The sequence below is a fragment of the Scophthalmus maximus genome, chromosome 3 (assembly GCF_022379125.1).
Source record: "Scophthalmus maximus strain ysfricsl-2021 chromosome 3, ASM2237912v1, whole genome shotgun sequence".
NCBI classification, from domain to species: domain Eukaryota; kingdom Metazoa; phylum Chordata; class Actinopteri; order Pleuronectiformes; family Scophthalmidae; genus Scophthalmus; species Scophthalmus maximus.
Window position 1 is genome coordinate 2,354,674 of NC_061517.1, and position 24,288 is coordinate 2,378,961.

Here is a 24,288-nt window from a genome sequence, read left to right on the forward strand (position 1 = left end):
CTCTCAAGACTCAACGAGACAATGTGCTGCCGAGCCTTGAATTTGATTGAATCACCCAAATGATCGTTTGTTCTAATTTTGATGAAAACTGATTAATGCAGCCTGGTTTTATTTTACATGACTGAAAAGAAGTAGGATTGAAACAATAATAATAATAATAATAATAATAATAATAAAATGTCCCTCTTCAAATGGACATCTTACATGAAAAATTAAAAATGCTTCTGTTTACATTTTATACTATTTTTCAGTATTTCTCCATTTCTTCATAATCACTGTAATGATTTTAACACGGGACAAAAACAAAAAAAACACAGACTTGTAAGTGAACTTCAGACATATTTATTTAAATAAAAATTAAAAGATGAAAAAAACAAAAGTTTTGACAATAACAAATACAGAATTCAGTCAATAATTTAAGCAACAACTGGCAGCTTGACACAAACATTTCGTTTTTTCGCTCCCGTAACATTCTGCTTTCATTTTAAACAATTTCAAGAGGAAGGACATGTTCAACCGCACAAGTCCGTCTGCCGAGAACGAGCAAAAGTTATGCAAAGTGTGTGCAAGTCGTAAAAAAAAAAAGAAAGCACAAAATTCAACGTCTCAAAAATAAGAGAAGAGTTTTAGAAAAGAATTCAATAAAAATGAACAAGTCCTAAGTCTTGTCTTGTGGCTGCTCTGGGCATGTTGGTTGTTTTAAAAATGTTCCTGAATGTGACGTTATCAGGAGACGACGTCAACGCCTGAGAACTGAGAAGACAGTTTCACCTCAACGGTCTGAGAGGAGTGAGGAGGAACTCTCGTGTCGCACCGAAAGGTCTGAAGATCATCTCGGTGAACCCTGAAGTGTGAAATGCACATTGAGTAACAATGATGTATAGTTTAGATAGAACACGATTCTCCACACACAGACATGTTTCTGGGTGACGAGCTGTTTCCAGCATCCCGCTCAACGTGGCGTCTCTTTACATCCACGTCGAGACATTCAGCTTCCCTGAAGCGTGCAGCCGTCGCCTTCACCGCGGCTTCTGTCTAATGCTACAAATAGAAGGTGAGGCGCCCTCTTGGAGAGCCCCCCCTCCCTCCATCCATCCCTCTGGGAGACAGGAGTCCTGCTCGCACTGTTGCCAGGCAACGCATTCAATTCCAGTGCGCCGTACATCCAGTGAAAGTCCGGGGCGTTCTCGGTGCAGACCTACAAATCATCATGTCCTCCATTAGCCGAGCTGTCAAACAGCCGCTACCACGCCACAAGACAACGACAACGACAACAACGACAACAACAACAACAACAACAACAACAACAACAACAACATCAACGGCTACAAAACCAATCGCAGACGGACACGAGCAGGTAGAAACATGTCAGGAATACTTTACAGGGAAGTTGAGGAATGAAATCAGAGAAGAAAAGAGGAAGGGGGAGAAAAAACTCTCTCCACACAGGACCGGGTGTGTGATTCAATGAAAACAAACAAAATGGCACCGCCTCCTCCGCATCGGCTCGGGGGCGTCGAGTGTGGATGCAGATGTGGTTGGAATTCGATTCCGGGCCTCGGGAGTCGGCGGCGATACTCAGGATGATTACTTTTTCCCTCGTGTTAAAATGGCGTTTCCTGCAGCATCGTCCCCTCTGAGGTCGGGTCAGGGGTCACGGCGACTAGTGAGGGGTTAAAGTCCGGTCGAGGCTCCGACAATTCGGACGGGCCGGGCTCAGAGATTCAAGGAAAAGGGAAACGCGTCGACGGGGAAACGTCCTGTCGACATTAAAGGAATTAGAGAACTGAATTAAAAGACATTCAGGGAACAACTTGGTCTGAATCTGTGAGCGAGCGTCGGCGTTACAACCGAGACGGTGAGCTTTGGTGCGGACAAGTTATTGATACTCTTCACGCAGGTGATCAGAATTCTTATGGTCCAACGATGGATGATGAGAGGGGATGTGATGGAAACATGCTCAGTCTTCACGTGGCCCAGATTCTCTTTTTTGTTTTTCCTCTCGTGTGAGCGCTGAGTCACGTCGTGCTCGCTCGTCCTGGGGCTGAAAGGTTCAGAGTGTTGGTGGAGTTTAAGGCTGCGGAGTAGAGAGACGCGTTTGCGGGAAGCCACGTGGTTGCCCTCTCTCTCCCTTGCAACGCTCTGCATCCTTGCATCCTTTTATTATTATTATTATTATTAATTTTTTTTTGTGCATTTCTTGATCGCGGCAGTGTTCACATGACGCAGCAGCTCTTGGACTTGTCCTTGCCGAAGGCGGAGGAGAGCAGCTCCGCCCTGCCGGGCAGGTGGAGGAGTCTCTTGGAGAGGCGGCGGACGGGGCTGGGCCTGCTGGCCGGCTGCAGCTTGTTCACGCAGGCCAGCGCCGCCGCGCGGAACACGCCGTGGATGCTCTTCTCCGAGGTGAAGGCCGAGCACTCCAGGTAGGCCTCGGCGCCGAGCTGCTTGGCCATGGACGAACCCTGAAGTGTGAGGAGGGGGACACTCGCATGTAAGAGTCCGGTACGAGCTGTTACGCACGCACACACGCACACACACACACAACGGAGGAAAGAGAGGTCAAGGGGCAAACCTGTTCGTGGGAGACGGGACTCTGTTTGTGGGTGGACAGCTCCAGACGCGTGCACACGTCCGAGCGCAGGTCCGTCTTGCAGCCGACCAGCAGGACCCGCGTGCTGGGGCAGAAGTCCTGGATCTCTGCTTTCCACTTTCACACAAAGGAAAAGAACCAGCAGAAATGTGAGAGGAGCATATTTTGCGGGGGAAAAGTGTCATAAACTTGATAAATGCACTGAACCGGCATTTTGAGAGCATGTACAGTAGCTGTACAGTAGCTGTACGGCCGCGGCGCCGTCCATGCGTCGGCTCTTCGTACCTTCTTCAGCGCAACGTCGACGGAGTCCGGTCGGCCGACGTCGAAGCACAAGAGCACGGCGTCCGAGTCGCTGTAGCACAGCGGCCGCACGTTGTCGTAGTACGGAGAACCTGAGAGGACGGAACAGAGACCAGGGACGTCAAGTTTTCATTTGGTGATATGGTCTGAGGTTCACTTGAAACGAGGGCTGCGACTAGCGATGATCTTCATCAATCTGTCGACTGTTGTCTCGATCAATCGATTAGAGGTTCAATGATCGAGTGCCGAAAGGATCTTGGTCGGATATCGATCAGGTCCAATCCATTTGTTTTTCTTCTTATACACATTATTGTTTCAATACGAATCGGTGAAACATTTCATTGACACCATTTTTGTCCTTTAAAAACAATTGTTATTCTATATTAAGAGCCGGGGTAGATGTCACAGATCATGGTGGATATATCCAAACACATTCACATCCCCTCACTCCGTCCAGCCTGATGGTTGTCGCGGGAAAACGACACCTTGGTTACGAGAGGGTGAAATCTGGTGTGAACATCTGAACTGGTCCGGAAGGCTCCTGTTGCTAAAAGCAGAGCGGCGGGATGTCCGCTCTCTATTGTCTTCCCTCCGCCACCTAATCAGTCCCCACACAGCAACGGCGAGGTTTCATTTCCTGCTCCCGTCCTCGGGGGCCGAGCGCGCACCAGAAGCTTTTCCGAGCGAACACTGAGACGACGTGATGATCCCGCGAATAGAAACTTCTAATAAGCCTGAACCGGAATTAACTAACGATCACGTTGGTGAATCTGCCTCTCGGGACAGTGATGATGAATATACATATTTTTTCCCACTTCAATATCACCACCAACAAAGCACATCAGCCCGAAGGCTGCAACTGAGGATTATTGTCATTATGGATTCGTCCGTCGGTTGATTGATCGATCAGTTGTTTGGTTCATAAAATGGTGAAATATGTCGATCGTGTTTCCCAGAACCCAAAGATGATGTTTTGTTTTGTCCACACACCAAAGATATTCACTCACTGTCACAGAGGAGAAGAAACCAGAACATATTCACATTTAAGAAGCAGAAATCAGAGAATTATGACTTTTTCTTTCATAAAAAAAACTACTTGAACCGATTGATCTATTATCAAAATAGTTGGCGATTAATTTAGTAGTGGATTACTAATCGATTAACGGTTGCAGCTGAAATAAGCTCAAAAAGCCGTCCTGGGTCTTTTACTCAGTCTGAGTCTTTGACTTTGACTCTGCAAAGTAGGACGAAAACTTATACAACAAGAATCTATCAATAACTTTTCTTTTGGTGGGAATCAAAGCAGCCGTCACATAACTGACCGGGGTGATGTAAGGCTGGAGAAAGAGGAGGCAGCGAGTTTTAAAGATTCTGCACCGACCAACGCACGCACGCACACACACACACACACACACACACACACACGCACGCACGCACGCACGCACACACACGCACACACGCACGCACACACACGCACACACGCACGCACACACGCACACACACGCACACACACACACACACACAAACACAACCCTCTCTGAGCAAACATTAGCTGAGGTACTGAAACTGTGTCGTTCTCAAATGAATTGAATGAATATGAATAGATAGATAGTTATCTGTTAGCTTTGTCGCAGGTAAGGAAGCGACTGAAGGAAACATGTTTCTCACAAGGTCGTGAAACGCTGGCGGTTATCACTGAGTGACATGTTAAACAAATATGATAAAAGCAGCAAATGATGGACTGACGCCGTCACATCTTATCTGTCCAAGGTCGACGTGTGATTTCGGACAAGTTATTGTTTGTACTGTAACATGTCAGATAATTTAAAAAAAATCTTTTTTTGGAACCATAATCAACTTGATACCACATCCAGCAGAACATTGTCCAATTGGAGAAGCTCCACTCCTCTTTGTCATGAATGAGAGTAAATGACATATATTTTGGTTTTGGACTTTTGGCTTGACACAACAAGGAATTTCCCATTTTCATTTCGGGCTCGGAGACATAGTGATGATGGGCTTTTAAAAAATGATGTGTGTTTGTGTGTGTGTGTGCGTGTGTGCGCGTGTGTGTGTGTGTGTGTGTGTGTGTGCTGCGAATGTAAACAGGTCTTATGAAATGTTTTCTCTGGAAATTTGCGGCTGTACAGAAAGTTTTTCGCTCCGTGGGAGATGAACAGACAAACCTACGATCATCCAGTTCAGTTACATAATAACTCACCATCAGGCCGAGGGGAGGTCCCTCAACTCGTGCCTTCTGTTCACACACACACACACACACACACAAACACACGCACACACACACACGCACGCACACGCACACACGCACACGCACACACACACACACACGCACACACACACACACACACACACACACACACACACACACACACACACACGCACACACACACGCACACGCACACACACACACACACACACCCCGTGTGCACAACAACCCCCCTTCAGGCCGACTGGCAGCGCTGTGCTTCCTCCGAGCACCAGACCTCTGCAGTGCTGTTGTGTTGTCCATACTGTTCCTATGGCTCCGACACACGTAACTCTCGGTGTGTTTGAGGTCATCGTGTCAGAGGGCCACTAATATCAATCTGTCCACGCAGTTTAAAACACAACTTCAGAGACGGTCACCAACGTTTTAGAAGAGACACGGATGGCTCTCTGAACTGGACGTGACTCGTGATTATTCTTAATCTGCATGTTATCTTCCTCTTGATTAAACTGTTCTGTTGATGAAAACTGTGAAGAGTGTCTCTACTTTATTTTGCCATGAGGTCGAGACGACGTCTTACGTCTCATATCAAACATAGAACAAGCATAAAGCTCTCACATTCAAGACCATTTCATTCCTGACATTTCTGCTTTAAAGGTAAATCAAATTATGAATCCATAAATCGTCTGAGAAACAGTTTTCTTAAAGGATTTGAAAAGGATTCTGCTGCTTTTCTCTAATTTACGCCATCGTCAAACTGAATATCTTTGGGTTTCGGGTTCGATCGGATCACAATGTGGATTTCACACAATGTTCTGACCCTCAAGATACAAAACTATTGAGCAACAGATCAACAAGTTAGCTGATGGATTAATATATGATTGAAATGATCATTAGCTGCAAATCTGGTCGAATTAATAACAATAGAAAAACGCTCAACAAACCATTGACACGCGGTTTTAATTCTCTAAATCGTACAGGTCGGACTGAAATGTCACAGGTTTTATATATATATATATGTATATATATATGTATATATATTTATATACGTCAGGGCTCCAGCGTAATAATGGGAACACTTGAAACGTAGTTTCGAATTTAGTATGTATAGAATTTAACTGGTAATATCTTGGTGATGTTTCTCAAATCCAGAGTTTGTCTTTCACTGGTCAAGATTTTGCAGAAGCGAGAGGTTTTTGTGTGATTGACGCCTGCAGGTTTTTCACAGTGAGGGTCTCATCAGAAGACGTTACACTGCATCGGAACAGGCCTGACGGATAGTGAGGCCCGTGCAAACAGTGACACGGTGACTGAAGCAATGGGGGAGGAGGAGGAGGAGGAGGAGGAGGGGGTTTCTCCCCAGACTCGCTGACTGTCTGTCTGTTGGGAGGGTAAACAAGTTCCACAGATTAACCTATGAATACAGACCTGAAACCGCCTGATTCAACCCACGGCTCCAACCAAAACACGGCTCCTGACAGAGCGGCTGCTTTGTAAATGACGTGTGTGTGTGTGTGTGTGTGTGTGTGTGTGTGTGTGTGAGTCAAATATTTTCAGTTTAAGCAAATTGAAAGGATGCTGTCGTCTACCTGACGTGTCCCAGAGGCTGAGCTCCACTCGCTGATCCTCCAGCTGCAGACAGGAACTGTAGTTCTCGAACACAGTCGGGATGTACGTCTGGAGACGCAAAGATAAGGAGAAGATTGAATTACAAATCCACATGGAAAATGATTGACCTACTGATTATTTACTCTTTAGAACAAACACTCAGATTCAGTGAACCGTTACAACTTTGACACAATGAATCAAGAATCAAAAACTGAGCAAATCCTCCTGCTTTACACCGACGATACTCCCTTTCTGGGAATGTTCAATATGTTACAGAGCTTCACGTGGAAAATGTTTGCCTGCAGTCTATATATATCTATATCTATATCTATATATATATAGGGAGTTATTTTAACTCCCATGTTTCCTTGTAGTAACAGTATTTGATGTTATATGTATATATATATATATATATATATATATATATATATATATATATATATATATATATATATATATATATATATATATATATGTATTATACCAATGGTTTCTCAATAGATTTTAATTTATAGGAGCACTTATCTGCAACTAACTATAGTCATGATATATTTCAGTATTAATTAGTCTGTCGATTATTTTCTCGATTTATCGATCAGTTATCTGGTCAATAAAATCATGTTACCACCGACATGATGTTTTGTTTCGTCCACACACCAAAGATGTTCAGTTCACTGTCACAGAGGAGCAAAGAAACCAGAACATATTCACCTTTCAGAAGCTGAAATCAGAGAGTTATGACTTTTTTTTCTCCTTAATAAAAACTACTTGAACCGATTAATCGACTATCAAAATAGTTGGCGGTTCATTTAGTCGGTTACTCATCGATTCGTGGATTAACGGTTGCGGCTCTGATCTGTACAGGGTCAGTGGTAAAGATGTGCATCTGTTATATTGAATGCATATTCCTCATTTCTCGCTGATCCAGCGTCCCTCACCTCCGGGTAACTGTCCTTGGCCAACACCTGTAACATCGCAGTCTTGCCGCACTGGACGTCTCCGACCAGCACCAGTTTGCACCTCGCGACGCACGACTGCATCCTCCTCTCCTTCATGGTGGGTCCGAGGAAACAACCACAGAGGACAAGACGACACGAAGTGAGATGGACGAGTCCTGCAGCTGGAGACCGGCGATGTGGCTCCTGCTGCCTCCTGCTCGTCTGTCGGGACAGACTCACCCATCAGCTTTATACGGTGGCGTCAGCCAATGAGAGGAGGAGGAGGAGGGAGCGGGAGCATGGACTGTATATAAACAGAGAGGAGGAGGAGGAGAAGGAGGGGGAGGAGGAGGAGGAGAAGGGGGGGGGGAGCATGGACTGTATATAAACAGAGAGGAGGAGGAGAAGGGGGAGGGAGGAGGGGGAAGTGAGGAGGGAGCATTGACTGTATATAAACAGGGAGGGAGGAGGAGAAGGGGGAGGGAGGAGGGGGAAGTGAGGAGGAGGGAGCATGGACTGTATTTAAACAGGGAGGAAGAGGAGAAGGGGGGGAGGAGGGAGCATTGACTGTATATAAACAGGGAGGAGGAGGAGGAGGGAGGAGGGAGGAGGAGGAGGAGGAGGAGGGAGGAGGAGAAGAAGGGGGGAGGAGGAGGAGGAGGAGGGAGCATTGACTGTATATAAACAGGGAGGAGGAGGAGGAGGGGGGAGGAGGAGGAGGAGGAGGAGGGAGCATTGACTGTATATAAACAGGGAGGAGGAGGAGGAGGGGGGAGGAGGAGGAGGAGGAGGAGGGAGCATTGACTGTATATAAACAGGGAGGGAGGAGGAGGAGGGAGGAGGGAGGAGGAGGAGGAGGAGGAGGGAGGAGGAGAAGAAGGGGGGAGGAGGAGGAGGAGGAGGGAGCATTGACTGTATATAAACAGGGAGGAGGAGGAGGAGGGGGGAGGAGGAGGAGGAGGAGGAGGGAGCATTGACTGTATATAAACAGGGAGGAGGAGGAGAAGGGGGGGAGGAGGGAGCATTGACTGTATATAAACAGGGAGGAGGAGGAGGAGGAGGAGGGAGGAGGAGGGGGGAGGAGAAGAAGGAGGGAGGAGGAGGAGGAGGAGGGAGCATTGACTGTATATAAACAGGGAGGAGGAGGAGAAGGGGGAGGGAGGAGGGGGAAGTGAGGAGGGAGCATGGACTGTATATAAACATGGAGGAGGAGGAGAAGGGGGAGGGAGGAGGGGGAAGTGAGGAGGGAGCATGGACAGTATATAAACATGGAGGAGGAGGAGAAGGGGGGGAGGAGGAAGAGAACAGAAGGGGGTAGCATAGACTGTATATAAACAGGGAGGGAGGAGGAGAAGGGGGAGGAGGAGAAGGGGGACGGAGGAGGGGGAGGAGAAGGGGGGAGCATAGACTGTATATAAACAGGGAGGAGGAGGAGAAGGGGGAGGGAGGAGGAGAAGGAGGGAGGGAGGAGGGAGCATAGACTGTATATAAACAGGGAGGGAGGAGGAGAAGGGGGAGGGAGGAGGGGGAAGTGAGGAGGAGGAGGAGGGAGCATAGACTGTATATAAACAGGGAGGAGGAGGAGGAAGTGAGGAGGAGGAGGGGGGAGGGAGAGGAGGAGGAGAAGGGGGAAGGAAGAGGGGGAAGTGAGGAGGAGGAGGGAGCATAGACTGTATATAAACAGGGAGGGAGGAGGAGAAGGGGGAGGGAGGAGGAGGAACGGGACGAGGAGGAGGAGGAGGAGGAGGAGAAGGGGGAAGGAAGAGGGGGAAGTGAGGAGGAGGAGGGGGAGGAGGAGGAAGAGGAGGAGAAGGGGGGAGGGACGAGGAGGATGAGGGAGCATAGACTGTATATAAACAGAGAGGGAGGAGGAGAAGGGGGAGGGAGGAGGAGGAACGGGACGAGGACGAGGAGGAGGAGGAGAAGGGGGAGAAGAAGGGGGGAGGGGGAAGAGGGATGAGGAGGAAGAGGAGAAGGGGGAGGGAGGGGGAGGCTGCAGGGCTGTAATTAGGTTTTTATAAACCACACAAATAATGTTTTTTTTTTCAGTTATTCAGTCGAAAGTATAGTCACACACATTTAGCACTTAAGTGTAAAAATAATAATGGAAGCTGATTATGAAGTATATGCAGGGTTTGACATGAACACACAAAATGTCCTTTGTGGCGGTTGTGGCCTCGTCACTGACCCTGACTGTCCTCCGTCTGCTTTGTCTGGCAAGGCACTTTGCAAACCCTGTTTTTAAATGTGCTGTGTAAATAAAAGCTTATTGTTATGATATCATTATTGTTATATGTAAAAGGTTTACATCTGTGATGGACTGTGATCAGGGCTTTAGTTCCACCTTTTAAGGAAATATGGAAAATGATTCACATTCCTTGTCGAGAGTTGGATGAGAAGTTCAATATCACAATCATATACTGTACGTACAATAAGTATTAAACTAAACAGCAAACACCTTAGCTTAGCATAAAGACTGAAAGCGGGGGGAAACTGCTAGCCTAGCTCTGTCCAAAGATCTCTTCCTCTTAAGCGCAGTAACTAAAGTGTTGTATCTTATCTAATCTTAATTCATAACAAGTTTTCTTCTCTGGGGCGTGAGTACGCCCTGACAGGCTACTGTTGTTGTTGTTGTTGTTGTTGTTGTTGTTGTTGTCGTCGAGATTCTTCAGAAGTGCTTGTTCGAAGGTCGAATCGCTTCACAAACTTCTCACTCTGTCCGACCATCTCTGGGATTTTCCCAAACCGGTGACCTTCAGGTCCTGGTCCACCAGATGTGATCAGATGTTAACGTTTCTCGACGCAGGTCTCAAATATTCCACTGTACATCTGCCCCCAGGTCAGGTTCAAGACGACGGAGCACGTTTCACCCACAATGTGGACTGACAGCACATCAAACCAGGACAACTCGACTCTCACCGAGGTTTAGGGGCCTCAGGCAGAACGGAACCAGGCTAGCTGTTTCCACCCGTTGCCACTCTTTGTGCTAAGCTAAGCTAACGTAAGTGTTTCCCTGCATCATTAAACTTCTTTACGCCAACATGAGGAATGTGATGACACAGTTACGGGGGAATTGCGTCCTCTTGTTTCCTCTTCATGGAAAACTCAATGTTGCTTTGACTAAAGACCCAAATCCAAGGTTTATCTCAACGACCTCGTGCAGGAAAATCTGGTGGACGTAGATTGTTTTTTTTCTGTCAGCAGTTTGTGATCACAAAGTGACCCCATGTCGTCTGCGCTGGTGATATCTTCTTCACTGGTCTGTGGAGGTTTACGAGCTCAAAGTGTCAAAGGTGTCGGGGAAAAATGATGAACTGGCTGAAAATGACAGGAAATGAAACAAATTCAGTTCAGCATTGTCTCTTTGTCTGTGGATCGTCTCCATGTGTCTCTCATGTGTTTCTAACCCACTTGCAGGACGCAGCCACGTGAGGACGCATGCAATTATTTTTGACATAAAAAAAAAACGAATGAGTGACTTCACATATGTTTATCCAACACGTAGCGTGCGACATGAAGAGACGAGCGCCAAGCACTAGAAGTGGCCTCATCTCTCTGGAGTATGGCAGAGCCCCACAGTGTGTGAGACGTGTGTGGAGTGAGCGGAGCGAGGCCAGTTAAATGGAAACAACTGCTCGTCTGTCACAGGCGGCGCTTTGGTTCCATTAATGGAACGCGTGAGGATGTCGAGACTGCACCTGCTGCACACGCACGCGCGCACACACACACACGCACATACACACACACACACACACACACACACACACACACACACACACACACACACACACACACACACACACACACACACACACACACACACACACACACACACACACACACACACACACACACACACACTAAATGTCAGTGGGGCGGGGGAGGTAAAAGTATATGATAAATATAGCTCAGACAGTCGTCGGGTTAAGCAGCGCTATAGGTCAACATGTTGTACAGGAGGAATCGTGGTTCGGGTATTATGGAAAAAAAAAATGAAAAGAAAAATAAGTCGGTGCCTCTTCAGACGACCACAGTGTGCAACCATCTCCCGACTGCTGTCGCCTCCCATCAGGGAAACACCGGTGACACACACTTCAGTAGAAAACACACAAACAAAAACTGGCCTGACTGCGTTTGATGTTGCAAATTCCTGGGATTAGTGTTTTCTAAGTTATTAGTGTCATAACATAAATTGAAAAAAATCGTCTGAACACATTGGTTGAGAGACTGAAGTGTGCTCTGAGGGGCCCTCTCTCACTTTTAGTCCGCCCGTCACGACTCAGCATGAGAATCTGTGGGCTGATCTACTGACCAGTGACTTCGTCATGTCTTTCCCTCGAGGAAGTAACGTCTGGGTCCCGGAAGAGAAAAGAGAGAAACAACTGTTAATTCATTTCTTTCAAAAGGAGCATGCTTGTGAGACATGCTTATGTATAGGGCCCAGATTTTGGTGCTACATCCCTGACTGTGACTATATTTCTTGGCAACCAGCGGCCGTGGAGACTTCCAGGAGGACACTGTCCTTCTTCTTCATTCCCAAACCCGACCCAACCCCAGACTCGTCTCTTTATGTCGCACGCTACGTGTGTGTGTGTGTGTGTGTGTGTGTGTGTGTGTGTGTGTGTGTGTGGATGCACGATGAGCAACAGGACATATTCAGTGTAACAGTTCAGAATGCTAATGCCTAGCAGTTTGTAATGTGCATTAATACACATCAGAATTTTTAACACGCAGTGGGAATGTGATGGTGAACAGACTTTAATATCACTGAGTCAATTTCTAATATTTTCCGGGGGAAAAAAAGGACCAAAAGAAGGGGGATGAACCTCATCACATCCCCCTTTTGCCTTGCAGCAAAAATCATTTGCATGATTCCAGCACGACGTGGTTGAGAGCCCCTGCGTAATGTAGATCAGCGTCTGAATAAAGAGTCTTAGCATAAACACGAGTGCAAATCACGAAGAGGAAATTTCTCGCTGATCCCCGAGTGTTAACCGCTGGTGAACATGACACGGTTTACTGATGCTAGTTCATTACCATTCATCCATAGTGCACATGTATCTCATCTACTGTAGCATAGGATGCTGTGCGACAGCAGTGATGGGGGAGAGTCTCCACTCAGAAGGCTGGATACATGTATATCTGTATGTCTTCATATTTACTTTGTCAGATTTCCATTGAAGTGTGAAATATACAGGCAGAATGACAGAGACAAAGAGAATTTACAGAGAAGTCATGACATGAGACAGAATTAATAGGATTACAGAGATAATCATATTTAATGTACAGTACGGCAGAGAGGTTGGGTGTGTTATTTTACATCAGACTGAGAAGAGCTCTCGACGCAGGTCATCTCTCAACACTCAGTCTGAACACACCACTTCAGTCGGATGGACTTTTTAGATCGCCTGAAAATTCAGCCTCAGTAAAGCCACAGTATTATTATTATTATTATCAGTATTATTATTATTGAGTAAAGGGGGGGGGGGGGGTCTTGAAAGTAAAGTGCCCTTTTCAAATGTCAGAGCAGAGGTTGACCATCGCATACGCTGCCTCCGACAGAATGAAGGATGGCATGAATTACAACAGTTTTGCTGAAAATTTATAAAATAAGGACCTTGTGTTGCCTGTTGCCTGATGTTGCCTGGTGTTGTCTTGTGTTGTCTTGTGTTGCCTGTTGCCTGATGTTGTCATGTGTTGCCTGTTGCCTGGTGTTGAATTGTGTTGCCTGTTGCCTGGTGTTGTCTTGTGTTGTCTTGTGTTGCCTGTTGTCTTGTGTTACCTTATATTGTCTTGTGTTGCCTGTTGCCTGATGCTGTCATGTGTTGCCTGTTGCCTGATGTTGTCATGTGTTGCCTGTTGCCTGGTGTTGAATTGTGTTGCCTGTTGCCTGGTGTTGTCTTGTGTTGTCTTGTGTTACCTTATATTGTCTTGTGTTGCCTGTTGCCTGATGCTGTCATGTGTTGCCTGTTGCCTGATGTTGTCATGTGTTGCCTGTTGCCTGGTGTTGAATTGTGTTGCCTGTTGCCTGGTGTTGTCTTGTGTTGTCTTGTGTTACCTTATATTGTCTTGTGTTGCCTGTTGCCTGTTGCCTGATGCTGTCATGTGTTGCCTGTTTCCTGATGGTTGTCTTGTGTTGCCTGTTGTCTTGTGTTACCTTATATTGCCTTGTGATGCCTGGTGTTGCTTGGCGTTTGGCCCCGCTCTGCCCCTGTTCCAATGAAAACCAGCCACGAGCCTCTTTTTGAGCTCTCGATCTCAGAATTGCACCTGAATGTTAAACGGTTCATCTCCTTGGAGCCTCAAGGGTGAAAAAAACAAAACAATGAACAAGTTCTCCAGCATCATTGATCTGCAATTTCCACAAATGGAGCATCACTTCCATGGGAGTGTACTGCCCTCTAGAGGCGTGGAGCAGAGAGTGAACAGGGAGGGATCAGTCCTGGTGGTGTTGGTGGAGACAGAATATTTCTCGGAGTAATCTTCAGGTTCACACTGTACAGGTACGTTACCTAAACTTGATAGACAAAATACTCCAAGATGTCAGGGACTGTCAGGAACTATTCAAATACTTCATCTATACATTTTTACTAGACATTACTGTCCATTTGTTTCTATATTTAAAAGCATTCCACTTTACATATTCTATGTTACAGTGATCCCATATATTTGTCATTCTCCATGTGTAAGACGACAGATGAGTCCCGATTTTTTTCTAACATGGGAAACATTTTAGTTTGTAAATTAAACTTCAATAGACATTGAGAAAAATATATATGGTACTGTCAATATGTGTTTATGCAACATAATGTTGATAGTATAAATGTTGTTGTGACAGCAAACATTTTAATGTATACATTTAAAGATATTTAAAGGACACTCCAACACGTTTACTTTTTTTCTCTCTTTCTTGTTTCTCTGTTTATTTATTTGGCTCACTGTATTATTGTGACTTCATCATTAATTGTCTTTATTTATTGTCTTTATTTATTGTCTTTGTCTATTAATTAAAAAAGTATTGCATTGTTTTGTTCTTGTATTTTTTCCATTGGTTGATAAAAAGAGAAACGCGCAGTACAACCAAAAGACTACACTTCCCATGATCCAACTCACCTCCCGACGACACTTCCGCCTCTTCGTTCGTAGTTGGACGATTATAACACGGTTCAGTTCAGTGATTGGTCGAGTAAAGTCAGGCGACATCTTTTAATCCTCTCACTCGGACCTCGAACATCTGACTTCAGCTCGGCTGCGACACGTCCGACGTGTTTTTATGTATTTATGTTTATATCTTCGTTCACCGGAAGTTCCGGGTTACGATCGATGACGACATCGCCCGTTCCTCGTCTCATTGGTCGTGTCCGCTCCTCATGGGTTTTCCCGCGCTGTTAAAGAAACGTACAACAAGCTGTGGTTGCGTCGGGTTAAAAAACCACCGATACCGGAGCAGAGTCTAGTTTGTTACCGGAGCAGAGTCCTTATTACCGGGAGATGCCGTCCTCCGGTTACGACGCGGCCTGTCTGCCGGATCTCCTGCCGCTGTATTACCGGCGACTCTTCCCCTTCGCCCAGTATCACCGCTGGTTGAACTATGGCGGAGGTGAGTGTCTTCTTCATCTTCTTCATCTTCATCTTCTTCTTCTTCATCTTCTTCTTCTTGAGTTTGTGTTGGCGGTTGGCAGACAGGTGGGTGTCTGTCACCAGACTGGACTTTGCAGCAATGTTCTGACACATGAGACTAAAATCCATAATTCACCTCTGCAGTGTCAACCGGTGCTTCTGATTCATGTTGCACCGAGTGACCAGTTTATTAGGAACACCTACAGTGTAGTCTGTCTCAACTGTCCTGTAACGAATCCAATGTGTTCAGTGCTTGTTGATCCAACATGGAGGTTTTGTGATGCTGTTATGGTTTTTGAATTGCATTGTGCAGACAGGTGTTTCTATTATTCTGTCCACCCGCTGACCTCCACGGCTCCCTACTGATATGATTTGTGCTCTGCACCACACAAAAAACTTCACAAATAATAATTCACCAAAGCTCAAGTTTAACACATTTAAATTCTTGTTTTGTCAAAAGCAACAGTCACTTGTACAAAGTGTATATTGATTTTATTGTTATAGAAACATATTTGAGAGGTTTTTTTTGTCATTTTTCCTCTATATAAAAAATATATATATGTAGATATGTATGTGTAATTCATCAATTATAAAATGTATGCAGCCAAGTTTATTTTCTGATAATCAGTGTGATGATTTTGACTCTGGGGCACTGGTTGGTTGCCTGGTACCTGGGGAAATAATGTGGGAAACGTTGCTATTCATACAGTTCAACACAAACTATACCGTCTGAAAACGATTTTATAATTAAATCGACATCTCTGAAACGGTTTCAACAAAAAATCCTCATGAAGGGAGTTGTTGTCTTTGTTGTCCCTAATAAACCGGTGACTCTGACCGTCGTCCGTCTCCGTCGCTACGTGAGACTAACGCGTCGTTTCTCCCACGACCTCAGTGCAGAAGAACTACTTCCAGAATCGCGAGTTCTCCTTCACGCTCAAAGACGACATCTACGTCCGCTACCAGTCGTTCAGCACGCAGACGGAGCTGGAGAAGGAAATGCTGAAGATGAACCCGTACAAGATCGACGTTGGAGCGATATACAGTCACAGGGTGAGACTTCCTCTTCATCCCCACATCCCTCCTCTGCTGTATAATATGAAATATGGAGATGGATTTAGTGTGTGTGTGTGTGTGTGTGTGTGTGTGTGTGTGTGTGTGTGTGTGTGTGTGTGTGTGTGTGTGTGTGTGTGTGTGTGTGTGTGTGTGTGTGTGTGTGTGTGTGTGTGTGTGTGTGTGTGTGTGTGTGTGTGTGTGTGTGTGTGTGTGTGTGTGTGTGTTCTCCACAGCCGAATCAACACAACACGGTGAAGTCCGGGACCTTCCAGGCGCTGGAGAAGGAGCTGGTGTTTGATATCGACATGACGGATTATGATGATGTCAGAAGCTGTTGCAGGTAAAAGTGTCCTGCTGTACTAATCCACCTCTCCATATCCCGATTCCACATCATCGAGTTTATGCTGACGACCTGATTTGACACACACTCTTAATTTTAGTGCTGCGGAGATTTGTTCCAAGTGCTGGACCCTGATGACCATCGCTGTTCATATCCTGGATCGAGCGCTCCGAGGTTTGTGTCTGCCATCTGCTTATTTGTTATTTATTTAGCCAAATTAGCATCTGACCTTTTATTTGTGTGATGTCTTTTCAGACGACTTTGGTTTCCAGCACCTGCTGTGGGTTTACTCTGGCCGAAGAGGAGTGCACTGCTGGGTGTGTGACGAAGCTGCCAGGAAGCTGTCGGTGGCCGCTCGCTCTGCCGTCGCGGAATACCTGAGCCTGGTGAAGGTAACGCCACGCTGGCTCCTGTCGGATCGTCGGCATGTCCGTCGTGTTGACGTTAAGACCCAGAGCTGTCAAATATTGTCCTTCAAAGCTGTAGCAGCAGGGAAACATTTAAAATGTTAAAAACTGATCACACAGTTCACGACTTATGCCGATTGACAGGGTGGAGACGAGACGGTGAAGAAAGTGGTGCTGACGGATCCTCTTCATCCCTTCATCAGGTGAGAATCTGACCGGTCAGTTGGGTTCTGTTGGTGTGTGCTTCCACTGATCGGTCCCGTCTCAACAGAGAGTCTTTGGCGGTGGTGGAGCGATACTTCCCCCAGTACGCTCTTCACGAACAGGAGATACTGAGCCGCAAGGAATCTGTGGACAAAGTGCTGGCGCTGGTGCCTGAAGATATCCTTTTTCTGTTTCAATGTTGTATCTACGAGGGAAACAAAGCGTGCAGTCGAGCTGCTGGTTTTAAAGAAAAAAGGTCTTTGTTGACTCTTAACTCGCCCTCTTACATGTGAGAAAAGAGTTGCAGCAGGATTTCAAGAATGAGATGAAACCAGAGAGTCGCTGGAAACTGGTTCAGGATCAAGCCAGTAGGAAACAGGTTGGGAATTCTGTTTGTTTGACATAACGTCAGGTGTTTAATAGAAAATCTTCATACATATATATATATATATATATAATATATTAGAGCCCGAACGATACTGGATTTTTGGTGCTGATGAAACATTTTTTTAACCATAAATTTTACTGTAAATCAAAGAAAACAGAAATACAACACAATATATAGAACTTGAAATGAGACATTAAACACCTATTTTTTTCCTATGTAAAATATATTAAAAATTTCCAGTATTGGTATATCGACCGATATTATATAAAAATGAGAGCCCGACCAATATGGATGTTTGGGGGCTGATGCTGATCATGTGGATCTATATATATATATATATATATATATATATATATATCGATATAAATTAATTATCTGTAAATAAAAGAAAAGAGAAATACAAAACAATATAAGAACTTGAATTCAGACATTGAACACATATTTTTCTATGTAAAATATGAACTAAAAGTTCTGTTCAAATAAAAGTTCTACAACATCTACCGATATTTCTGCGAAAGGCCCATATCGACAGATTTCATCGGCCAAGCGATATATCGGTCGGGCTCTAGTGTAACTTTGACACGAGGCGGTGATCCGGTCCCTCTGTCTCCAGGCCACTGCCAAGAAGGGCCAACACTTCGAGAAGGAGATCATGCTGCAGTATTGTTACCCGCGGCTCGACGTGAACGTCAGTAAAGGCGTGAACCACTTGCTGAAGAGCCCCTTCAGTGTCCACCCCAAGACAGGTGAGCGCAGCTCTGATCAGATCAACTCCGGCCACATCGCCCACCGAGTCTCAGTGCGACTTTTTCTTCTTTTAACTCCGTCCAGGACGCATTTCTGTTCCCATGGACCTGGAGGAACTGGACACGTTTGATCCTTTAGCTGTTCCCACCATCAGGTCGGCCACGGTTTTAAATGCTCGTGTCGTCTGTTGTGTGTCCGAGTCGACGTTGTAACTCTTTAATTATTTTTTATTTTTTTTAAACACCCTAGTCTGATTTGTGAGGAGCTGGATCGGCCCAGAGCAGCAGGAGGAGGAGAGGAGTCGGAGGACGTGAAGGAGAAGGAAAACGAGAAGGACGCGGCGGAGAGACGAAAGATCAGAGGTGAAGTTCTGAAATTATTCATTTCTGTCTGACTGTATCCTGAACAAGAGCTTCTCGCAAGAAAGTTAGTAGTAGCAATAAATTGGCCGATTACGAGGATAATCAGTTTTTCTGCATCAAAATGAGGAAAAATATGATGAGCGTTAACCATAACTTGCTGAACCTAAATTAGTTTTATAAATATATATATTAATATCTATGTGCTGCAGGCACTTCCTCCTCTTATAATAGATAAATCATGGTAATTACTGAATTGCTGTGGAGCTATGGAGTTTTTTGTCTTTTATTCGTGGATAAGGTTTCTTGTGTGAAAAAGCCACATTTTTCAAGAAATCTACTTAGAGTTTCTTCATAAGGGTTTTGATGATTAATCACATGATCAGAGCCAAATCAGAAACCATCTGCCATGTCCTTAAAATCCCCTTACATTATATGTGAAGTGACTTCTTCAGTTTCCTTGAGGGAAAACCTTCAAAGCTTTCGGCTTCAGTTCCCACCTGAAATTAACAAAACCAAACGAGAGAAGAGAGAAAACCCCGGGGGCTTAAAGAGGAGGAGAATCGGTCAGAACGCACAGGACAACGTGTCTCGGACCCAAACAGGTCGCTCGCAACCTCATAACCATGTTCAGAGAAACACGAGCGAGTTATGCTGCGTTCACACCGAACGCGATGACACACACACACGCACACACCGCAACAGTAATGATCCTTCATTCATGACACAATGACAGGACGTCTGACGACAGTGATGGAGGGAGGATCTCAAAGGTAATTGGCCACCGCGTCACGCAATTTTTTGACTCGACTTCAAATATTTCAACTCATGCGACTGACGCGTATTTCGCCATCCGCGTCGCCCGACTCAATGACGCTAAAATTCGTGTCTAGTCGCATCGACTTTGTATGTGATCTACTCGCGCGAATAATTCCCGTCACGTCCGGTGTGAACGCACCATTGGAGTTACAGACCGAAATGTCCCTTTTTAAGCCGTTGGATAAAACGGAGCAAGTGAATATTTTGGCTCACTGATCCCTTTTCTTCACAGATTACAAAAGAACCAGTCTGGCAAAGTACGTGAAATACTTCGATCAGTTTCTGGACGGACTGGCTCTTTCGTGGAAGGGAGAGCTTCTCAAAAAGAGCGGTACGTCGTGGTCTCTTGTAGATTGCATGACGACAGATTGAGATTCATACACTCTGATGTTTCATCAATTTTCTTGTCTCCTTGTTTTTCTTCTTTCGTCTTTTAGATCTTGAGAAAGACTTCTGACCGGGATCAACACTTGTGCGGTGGCGCCGTGGCTTTAAATGCGCGCGGTGGTGGAATATTGCCATTGTTCTGAGGCAATGTCAGATTCAGAAATAATACATTCATAAATTAAACAAGAATAATTCCTTGTCTTTGAAAAATGCCATTTTTATATTTTCTGTCTTGTTGTCTCTTCTACATTTTGCTACTGTACAGTCATTTGTGAAAATAAATACTCTTTCAAAATCTTGTATTCCAGTTCCTTTTAATAAAGTCTCATTCTTCTTTTTTTTTTACATTGAACTAATTCTTTAGGCAAATACTCGTTTTGAGCAAAAAGTTGTCGTTGGCCCACACTTTTCATAGATAAATGTGGATGGTGAAGATTATACTGGAACGATAAACCAGAGGTATAATGGAAAGCAGGGTAAGACCCACCCATTTCCCACTTTTCCAACTCTTCATACTCCTTTAGCTTCTTCATCCAAATTCAAGCCACCGGTTCGGCTCAGCGTCCGCCAGCGTTCACGCCACAATTTCTTCACACATGGCCTTTTCTAGTAAATGTTGTGTTTCACATCTCGTATGCGTGTTTCGACGCTTTAACAATAAACTTGCATTACAGAGAAGGCGGTAACCTGTGGCGACAAAGGGATTTGCATGGTCAACAGCAGTTATTAGTATTGACTATACAACAATTTTCGTTAATGTTTTGAATTCTTTTCCATTGACAACATGTAGTATCTTAATGAGTCACGTCTTCCATCTGTGAAAATATTTGTTGATCTAAGAACTTTTTTTCTTCATGCTGTGAGATTATTTGTTAATACTTTGAGATAATTTGTTCCATCTGTGAGAATATTTGTTGATTATCCAAAAATTTTTGTTTTAACTGAGATTTCTTGTTTTACTTTTTCTTCATACGAGATCTTTTCCTCATTCTGTTAGATTACTTGCTCATAGTCTGAGATCTTTTTTCTTCGTACTCCCAGATCTTTCCTTCATGCTGTGAGATCCTTTGAGATGGTTTGTTCCATCTGTGAGAATCTTCGTTGAGGATCCAAGAACTTTTTTCTTCATGCTGTGAGATTGTTCAGTCCTTCCCTCAGATTATTTGTTCATAGTCCAAGACCTATTCATCAGACTCCGAGATACTTTCTTCAGACTCTGAGATCGTTTGGTCCTTCTGTGAGAATATTTGGTGATGATCCAAGAACTTTTGTTCATGATCTTTTCTTCATACTGTGAGATCTTTTCTTTATATTTTGACATCATTTGTTCTATCTGTGAGAATATTTGGTGATGATCCAAGAACCTTTCTTCGTACTCCGAGATCTTTTCTCTGCAGCTCTTTATGATTTGTTCTATTTCAGTAATCAAGTCCTTGCCCTCCCTCTCCAAGACTTTGGTTTGAGGCTCAGCTGAAGCTGCAGACTCGTTCCGCTTCCGCTGGAGCAGCTCTTTGAGCTCTTGGATTTCTCTCTGGAAGTCCTTAACCAGGTTGAAGTAAGCAGGATGGACCTCAGCAGGCAGATTGTTTTCAGTCTGTGCCAGACTCCTCACATTTGTCTCCTCTGCCATCTCTGGATTGTTGGCAAAATTCTCCCTCCCCGTCAGCTGCAGCTGATCCTGACTCGATAGTTGAAGTCTTTAACTTTGGGAGCAGATTGGGGAGGTCCCCAGTTCGATCTAGCACGCCTTGCGTTTCTGCCGAGAGTTGCTCGTCTTTCCAGGTGGTGGTCCAGTTCCGTTTGGTATTTTCAACTGTGGTCAAGTAACTCAGTGTCTCTCCTCAGTGTCTGCTATAATTCAAATGGGATTCTGAGAGGATTCACCTCCTGTCATGTGCGATGAGATCACAGGCGTGTGTGGCATTGATCCTTTGATCATTGCAACAACGGGGATTACATCACATTTGCTTCAAATGAAATTAAACACTTTTTTTATGCTGAACACATTAAAAAAACATGTTTGAACGTTATTGTTTTCATTTGGATTTAGTTGTTGTCCAGTGTGAGTGAACTTGTACTAAGACATCATTATGATTTAATCGGTACATGGATTTTATTGTGTAAATTTCTGATGGATCCTTTGCAGGTGACAATAAAATATGAACTGTTACTGAGCGGGATGTTTCAGTGATTTTTTTGTGTGTGACTATTTTTGAAAAGTAATACTTCCTGTAAAGGAAAAGACTTTTTGTGCGTAGCACCTATACTTCCAGGTAAGGTTATCTGAGTTCCTGTATTCACCTTAAAGGAAGTTTACTATTAAAGCTCCGAGGTCTTTTCGTCACGCGGTTAGATCGATTGTTTATACTTTGAGATGGTTTGTTCCATCTGGGAGAATCTTTGTTGAGGATCCAAGAACTTTTCTTCATGCCGTGAGATTGTTCAGTCCTTCCCTGAAATTATTTGTTCATACTCCAAGACCTATTCATCAGACTCCAAGATATTTTCCTCAGTCTCCCACATACTTTCTTCAGACTCTGAAATACTTTCTTCAGTCTCCCACATACTTTCTTCAGACTCTGAAATACTTTCTTCAGACTCCGAGATCGTTTGTTCGTTGTCTGAGATCGTTTGGTCCTTCTGTGAGTTTATCTGGCCATACTCTGAGATCTTTTGTTCTATCTGTGAGAATATTTGGTGATGATCCAAGAACTTTTGTTCATACTCCGAGAGCTTTTCTTCAAGCTGTGAGATCTTTTGTTTATACTTTGAGATCATTTGTTCCATCTGTGAGAATATTTGTTGAGGATCCAAGAACTTTTCTTCTGTCTGTGACACTACTTGTTCAGACTCCGAGATTTTTTCTGCAGACTCTGAGATCGTTTGATCATACTCTGAGATTTTTGGTTCTATCTGTGAGAATATTTGGTGATGATCCGAGAACTTTTGTTCATACTTCTGGATCTTTTCTTCATACTCTGAGATCTTTTCTTCAAGCTGTGAGATCTTTTCTTCGTACTCTGGGATCTTTTGTTCCATCTGTGAGAATATTTGTTGAGGATCCAAGAACTTTTCTTCATTCTGTGACACTACTTGTTCAGACTCCGAGATGTTTTCTTCAGACTCTGAGATCGTTTGGTCCTTCTGTGAGTTTATCTGGCCATACTCTGAGATCTTTTGTTCTATCTGTGAGAATATTTGGTGATGATCCAAGAACTTTTGTTCATACTCAGAGATCTTTTCTTCGTACTCTGAGATCTTTTCTTCGTACTCCGAGATCTTTTCTTCATACTTCGGGATCTTTTCTTCGTACTCTGAGATCTTTTCTTCATACTTCGGGATCTTTTCTTCGTACTCTGAGATCTTTTCTTCATACTTCGGGATCTTTTCTTCATACTCTGAGATCTTTTGTTTATACTTTGAGATCATTTGTTCCATCTGTGAGAATATTTGTTGAGGATCCAAGAACTTTTCTTCATTCTGTGACACTACTTGTTCAGACTCCGAGATGTTTTCTTCAGACTCTGAGATCGTTTGGTCCTTCTGTGAGTTTATCTGGCCATACTCTGAGATTTTTCGTTCTATCTGTGAGAATATTTGGTGATGATCCAAGAACTTTTCTTCGTACTCCGAGAGCTTTTCTTCATGCTGCGAGATCTTTTCTTCATACTCCGAGATCTTTTCTCTGCAGCTCTTTATGATTTGCTCTATTTCAGTAATCAAGTCCTTGCCCTCCCTCTCCAAGACTTTGGTTTGAGGCTCAGCTGAAGCTGCAGACTCGTTCCGCTTCCGCTGGAGCAGCTCTTTGAGCTCTTGGATTTCTCTCTGGAAGTCCTTAACCAGGTTGAAGTAAGCAGGATGGACCTCAGCAGGCAGATTGTTTTCAGTCTGTGCCAGACTCCTCACATTTGTCTCCTCTGCCATCTCTGGATTGTTGGCAAAATTCTCCCTCACCGTCAGCTGCAGCTGATCCTGACTCGATAGTTGAAGTCTTTAACTTTGGGAGCAGATTGGGGAGGTCCCCAGTTCGATCTAGCACACCTTGCGTTTCTGCCGAGAGTTGCTCGTCTTTCCAGGTGGTGGTCCAGTTCGGTTTGGTATTTTCAACTGTGGTCAAGTAACTCAGTGTCTCTCCTCAGTGTCTGCTATAATTCAAATGGGATTCTGAGAGGATTCACCTCCTGTCATGTGCGATGAGATCACAGGCGTGTGTGGCATTGATCCTTTGATCATTGCAACAACAGGGATTACATCACATTTGCATCAAAATGGAATAGTATTACTTTGTCAATAAT

General features: G+C 44.6%; 3 protein-coding genes and 1 long non-coding RNA gene across 7 annotated transcripts; 1 reads left to right on the forward strand and 3 right to left on the reverse strand.

The window, feature by feature from the left end:
- Positions 1-326: 326 nt before the first annotated feature.
- LOC118316262 (rho-related GTP-binding protein Rho6-like) lies at positions 327-8,023 on the reverse strand. Of its 2 annotated transcripts, XM_035643907.2 has the most exons (6): positions 7,907-8,023; positions 7,667-7,777; positions 6,710-6,797; positions 2,876-2,985; positions 2,573-2,707; positions 327-2,462 (listed from the first exon to the last, which is right to left on the reverse strand). In XM_035643907.2, exons 2-6 carry the CDS (start codon positions 7,766-7,768, stop codon positions 2,217-2,219), a joined length of 681 nt encoding a protein of 226 aa, XP_035499800.2. In that variant the 5' UTR covers positions 7,769-7,777; positions 7,907-8,023; the 3' UTR covers positions 327-2,216. The 2 variants fall into 2 exon arrangements, with proteins under 2 accessions (XP_035499800.2, XP_035499798.2); XM_035643905.2 differs by lacking the exon at positions 7,907-8,023 and having other exon boundaries at positions 7,667-7,898.
- Positions 8,024-10,049: 2,026 nt separating this feature from the next.
- On the reverse strand, positions 10,050-14,922 carry LOC118316264. Of its 2 annotated transcripts, none has more exons than XR_004795157.2 (4): positions 14,780-14,922; positions 13,824-13,967; positions 11,925-12,017; positions 10,050-10,984 (listed from the first exon to the last, which is right to left on the reverse strand). It is a non-coding gene; the product is annotated as an uncharacterized LOC118316264 (long non-coding RNA). The 2 variants fall into 2 exon arrangements; XR_004795156.2 differs by having other exon boundaries at positions 13,725-13,967.
- On the forward strand, positions 14,922-20,288 carry prim1 (DNA primase subunit 1). 2 transcript variants are annotated; one of them, XM_047330839.1, is made up of 14 exons: positions 14,922-15,266; positions 16,182-16,339; positions 16,576-16,682; positions 16,783-16,856; positions 16,938-17,074; positions 17,234-17,292; positions 17,361-17,470; positions 17,581-17,672; positions 18,295-18,427; positions 18,513-18,582; positions 18,678-18,790; positions 19,231-19,392; positions 19,839-19,937; positions 20,044-20,288. In XM_047330839.1, the coding sequence occupies exons 1-14, from the start codon at positions 15,158-15,160 to the stop codon at positions 20,061-20,063; spliced, it is 1,443 nt and encodes a 480-aa protein (XP_047186795.1). In that variant the 5' UTR covers positions 14,922-15,157; the 3' UTR covers positions 20,064-20,288. The 2 variants fall into 2 exon arrangements, with proteins under 2 accessions (XP_047186795.1, XP_035499797.1); XM_035643904.2 differs by lacking the exon at positions 19,231-19,392.
- A 373-nt stretch (positions 20,289-20,661) lies between these two features.
- On the reverse strand, positions 20,662-23,917 carry LOC118316528 (putative protein tag-278). Its single transcript, XM_047331332.1, has 3 exons — positions 22,835-23,917; positions 21,358-21,671; positions 20,662-20,680 (listed from the first exon to the last, which is right to left on the reverse strand). The coding sequence occupies exons 1-3, from the start codon at positions 23,915-23,917 to the stop codon at positions 20,662-20,664; spliced, it is 1,416 nt and encodes a 471-aa protein (XP_047187288.1).
- Positions 23,918-24,288: the final 371 nt, after the last annotated feature.

What these genes read in the sequence shown, in the direction of transcription:
- LOC118316528 (XM_047331332.1), bottom strand. Translation starts at nt 23,917, where the DNA reads ATGGCAGAGGAGACAAATGTGAGGAGTCTGGCACAGACTGAAAACAAT. An exon ending in AAATCTCGGAGTCTGAACAA is followed by an intron (nt 21,672 to 22,834) that starts GTAGTGTCACAG and finishes CTATCGAGTCAG; the next exon opens with GATCAGCTGCAGCTGACGGG.
- LOC118316262 (XM_035643905.2), bottom strand. Translation starts at nt 7,783, where the DNA reads ATGAAGGAGAGGAGGATGCAGTCGTGCGTCGCGAGGTGCAAACTGGTG. An exon ending in CAGCCTCTGGGACACGTCAG is followed by an intron (nt 2,986 to 6,709) that starts GTAGACGACAGC and finishes CCGTCCTCTCAG; the next exon opens with GTTCTCCGTACTACGACAAC. An exon ending in GTCCCGTCTCCCACGAACAG is followed by an intron (nt 2,463 to 2,572) that starts GTTTGCCCCTTG and finishes CTCACACTTCAG; the next exon opens with GGTTCGTCCATGGCCAAGCA.
- prim1 (XM_047330839.1), top strand. Translation starts at nt 15,158, where the DNA reads ATGCCGTCCTCCGGTTACGACGCGGCCTGTCTGCCGGATCTCCTGCCG. An exon ending in CTGGTTGAACTATGGCGGAG is followed by an intron (nt 15,267 to 16,181) that starts GTGAGTGTCTTC and finishes CCACGACCTCAG; the next exon opens with TGCAGAAGAACTACTTCCAG. An exon ending in CGTGTCTCGGACCCAAACAG is followed by an intron (nt 19,393 to 19,838) that starts GTCGCTCGCAAC and finishes TTTTCTTCACAG; the next exon opens with ATTACAAAAGAACCAGTCTG.